This window comes from Alosa pseudoharengus, unplaced genomic scaffold, assembly GCF_046254945.1.
Source record: "Alosa pseudoharengus isolate Yale_2024_CS ecotype anadromous, Long Island Sound unplaced genomic scaffold, YU_APseudo_1.1 YU_APseudo_1.1_scf_13, whole genome shotgun sequence".
NCBI classification, from domain to species: Eukaryota; Metazoa; Chordata; class Actinopteri; order Clupeiformes; family Clupeidae; genus Alosa; species Alosa pseudoharengus.
In genome coordinates, this window is record NW_027468598.1 from 16,470,470 (window position 1) to 16,475,095 (window position 4,626).

Consider the following 4,626-nt stretch of genomic DNA (forward strand, 5'->3'; position numbering starts at 1 on the left):
AAGATGAAAAATGGAGAGAGAGAGAGAAGCACAAGGGAAACAAAGCTCAGCTCATTACTTGTCTGTCAGACTACAGTATTGTTCCATCACACACATTTGTAAGTTTGCTAATTGATGTACAATACAATAAGAGAAAGGATTCCGTTACCTGAGATATCTGTTCATTGTGATGGCAGTTATGAGACATTTGAGCTTCATGAGAATAGAAGGTTTCCCTTGCAGGTGACCTACCACTGGTCTCACAGAGGACACAGGTGTGAATATGTGTGAGCGCACAACAGGAAGTTAAATAAGACAAAAACAAAAACAAATAACTTAATTTAGCTTCATTTATTTTTTTCAGACATTAAAAATGCATGTTTGTGTTCACATAACAGTTTGTGGCATTTTCGCCTGTAACATCACCTGACAAGAATAAAAACCACAATTATTTTGGTGCAACTGTGAGGTTTGACCTCTGGGATGTTGTGGTCATGATGCAAAGTAACAAACAGATACTCATTACTGGGATGAAAACCACCAGACTCCACCATGTTGCCCCCCCAGCTAAAAACACACAAAGACACAAAAAACAACATTCTATCTAAAACAATAAAACCAGACGGAGTTTCGTAAAAGTACAGCAGCTCGATGCTGAAACTCCCCCACTCTCCTCTGCTTCTCCATCAACCGTTCGCATCACGGAAACGAGGATCTGAGATGGCTAACGAGCTTAACGCCGATACAAGCGAAAAGCCTATCAGGGCCTCTGTCTCTCCCCAAACCACAATGGAGGGAGAGGGGAGCTCAACTCCTCAGTACACCAGAGCGAGAGAGAGAGAGAGAGAGGTAGGGCGAGGAAGAGTCAGACACCTGGGGAAAGTCACGCTCGGGTTTCTGGATAATTATTTTAATGTACTTATTTACGCAGTTAATCCAGCTTCTCCTATGAGGCTGGCAGCGAAACTGGATGGAAGGGGCGGGCTGAGGGTTGGGATTTCGTTCGCTGCCACAGAGATAGATTAACGCAAGCTGTGATGGAGATGAGGCAGAGAGAGTTTGGGAGTTACAGATGCTGGCGTGAAATGGGACGAGCTATCAGATCCCATCACTCTGCACTCACGTCTCCATTGCATAGGCTGCTGCAGATGCGCACATGATGGATCATGGAGGTGTCTGCTCCTGACTAAAGTAATGCAACCACGCTGGCTCTGCCAGCATCTCACAAGGTGCTCATATAAACAAACAGTTTCAAAGTGACGGATGTACTTTATTGTGCAAGAGCTGGGCAAAACATAGTCTCTCTCTCTCTCTCTATATATATATATATATATATATATATATATATATATATAGGTAGATATTACTTAGACACAACAGTGAATTTAACATGAACAAATTAGTTATCACAGGCTGCCTGGAAGTGGACACATAATATAAGAAAAAATGTGATTTGTTTAACCTGCCAATGAAGGTGTTCTAATTTGGATGGGATGGGATTTTATCTCAGTAGATCTTTTAAAGACCAGTTAGATGATGTGTACATTTTCCAGCTTACTTTTCAGTTGGCAATGTAGTTTTCTCGGAGGATTTCAGCAATGCTAACAGGATCGTGTCAAGCCTATTTAGTCTAAGATTAAGGCAGATTGAATCAATCTTCTTCATAATTTAAGCAAAGTCCTCGACATTCTATGAATACAAACAACAATTACAACCCATACAAATGTTCAAAGTGCATTGTTTACACTGAATTTCACACAAGAATGTAAGAATGTTGCACATTTTCCAAATGAAATTCTTTTTTGAAGGGTTTCAGAAAATAATAATTACATATTTCCCTGTCGCTGGCTCAAATACTGACCTTAGTAAAAGCTGCATTGAAAGGCTATACGTCAAAAACCGCACAGTGAACAGGTCAACAATAAAACCATAGTGGTACATAACCTCATCAGTAGTAAACACAGTGGTATATCTCATTAATATATTAGGGAGGAAGACAGAGGCAAAAATGAACTGTGAATTACACGGATGGAGATTCTGTCAGGTGAGGTCCGTCCTTCGAACAATGCGATTCGTTTTAAGCGGCTGGTTATTGATAACACTGGCAAGCACAACGTTAATGGCTACATTTCCATGGTGTAATTTTGGCATACTGCCCATGACACAAACGGTTTTTGTCCCAAATTATATGAAGACATCAGTGGTGAGGTGTTGGTCTCAAGAAAATTTAAGATCAAGCAAGTGTGATTTTGGTCTGTGTGTTTTCAAAGCTTTGGTCTGGGGTCCTATTCAGTCTGGGGTCTAGGTCACCGGTGTGGCTTCTTTTTTCACTCTCAGTAAAAAGGGGCTAGGCCACCTCATTGCGTCTGTAGTCTGTACTGTGTGTTTGTCGCTACAGAAATGTCATGACTGTGCCTCACAACTTCATTAAATCTCTCTGGCGATGTGCAGGGCTGGCCCCTCAGCAAGTCATGAGAAATGATTTACTCCACCAGTGGGAAGCCTCGACAGTGACTCTCATTCTACAAGCGTGGGGAGAGGGTCGCCATCCAGAAAGAAATGGATAGCAGAAAACAAGAGGGGAAAAAAAGGAAGAATGAAAAAATATATAGAGCCCATGGGAAATAAACTGACTTCACCTCCCCCAGTAAGAGGCCGAGGCAGCTGTGCAATTACCCTTGGATCCATAAACACCTGCATGAGACTGCATGCTAACCTACCTAGCCTGTAAAAGCAATTATTTGCTCAGGTTAGCCAACATCGTTGCAATAAAGGGGGGCACTGTACCTGAAACATTTTCTCCTTCCAATTGTTTAAGAAAACAAACAACTGCAACACTAATGTTTTCAGCAGCCAAGTCGTACTGATGTTCGTGTTTTAATAACTATTGCAAAGCCTGAAAGCATTTAGTCACTATAATCTCTTCATTGCTATACTGATGCACATAAAGGGAACACAGGGGAGTGAAGTGTATCAATCTAGTTAGGATTTTAAGCAAACTGGTCTTGGTCTAGGTCTTAAAAGTCCTGGTCTGGTTCTGGTTTTTTACCAATCTGGTCTGCTGGTCTGTATGACACTTGTAATAGAACTAGCGACTGAGTTGGTATTAATGGAGCAAGCAAACTCCACTTGACATCAGACTGAACAGATTTTTCTCTATCTCTGTTACTTAGTGCAAAAGTCTGCTCCGAGTCCTCATAAAAATGCTGCTCAATTTAGCTTACAGCCAGAAAATGACCAAGACAGTCAAATAATAAATGCTCCGGGGATTAATTAAAGTCACATTTCAAAAACAATGAATTCTTAATGTGACTTTAACGCTTACACAGAGAGATTAGGCAAACACATGGGTGGGTTAAGCTAGTACATTGTGGTCAAGAATAAGCAATAAGTGAATGTGCAAGGCTGAGCAATAAGCAAGTGTGACTTTGCAAAACATTTCATGAGCCACAACATGTGCTAACCCTTCTCAGCACTAAACCTAGCCAATCAAGTAGATTTAAATCAGTTGAATTGAGTCACTAAGTTATTAAAAAAGCCCTCAAGTCTTTCCCACACTGTACTAGCTACTCTGTCCTGCCCCCTCTTCAACAAGATAAACACTTGAATTCAAAATGTGTGTATTTAGTTGTGTGTTGCCCTGGGCTGTATAAGGTTAGACCATGGAAATGTAGCCTCGTTTGTTTGGAGTAGAGAATAAGGGTATACAGAAGGCTCTTGTGAGTGGTGATTCACCCTCCTAAGTTCTGAAGGGTGCTTGGCATCCGTACCATCCCTCCATCCAGAGTGGTGACTGTGCTTCAGTATAAGTAATCAATTTCCTCGTTGGCCAAAACAATGGCTGCTCTGGCGGGAATGTAAACCTGAGAAAGTCAGAGAGAGAAAGACAGAGAGAGAAAGACAGAGACAGAGAGAGAGAAAGATAGAGAGAGTGAGAGAAAGCAAGACAGAGAGATAGAGAAAGACAGAGATCTTAATATTATGGTACCACAGTGCAGAGGATTTCATATATTATATATTAAGCTGTACACTTTCTTACTTCATCAACACCATACTTCATATTTTTTCAAAGGCAAAATTGATAAAATCAGACTGAACATATCTTCTCAACAACTTATTACACGGCTCTTCATAATCCTGCAGAATGCTCCATTCACTTGAATGGGCCTTCCCAACGTCCGGTGGTCTGCTAATTCTCAATAACAGACCGTTGCTAAGTATAACAGACCGCTATCAAGAAAAATGGGCTTTGTGCTTCTATTTCACGTCTTTCATATCACTACGCAAGGACTGGAACTTCCTTCAAAAGTGAAAGCAGACGGTTGATCAGCTGTGTTCTAAAGAATGTTTGATTCAAGTTCAGCGTGTGCTGTTGTCAAACTATTTGTTTCTCACCAAAAGCCACAATGAAACGGTAACAAATTGGCTATAGCCTAGGCTATGTAGGCTAAAGAGTCACAATGTGGGGAGTTTATTGTTTAGTTTTGGCAAGTAGCCGTGTAATAAGCGGGATAATGTATAGAACACCGGTCATTATTGGGAAAATATGTCCCTTCAGGGCGGAACAAGACCGGTACGGTTCGCCCTGTCAGGACTTATTTTCCCAATAATGACCGGCGTTCTATACATTATCCCTTACTTACTCAA

The 4,626-nt window shown here is 41.2% G+C and overlaps 1 protein-coding gene across 1 annotated transcript in view; it reads right to left on the minus strand.

Moving 5' to 3' along the window:
- Positions 1-315: 315 nt before the first annotated feature.
- The window catches only part of LOC143121733 (1,4-alpha-glucan-branching enzyme-like), a 103,719-nt gene continuing 99,408 nt past the window's right edge, over positions 316-4,626 (minus strand). Inside the window, exon 16 of the mRNA XM_076282298.1 lies at positions 316-3,842. Within this exon, the coding sequence (XP_076138413.1) occupies positions 3,780-3,842 (63 nt within the window). The 3' untranslated portion in view covers positions 316-3,779. The remainder of the gene's footprint in view (positions 3,843-4,626) is intronic.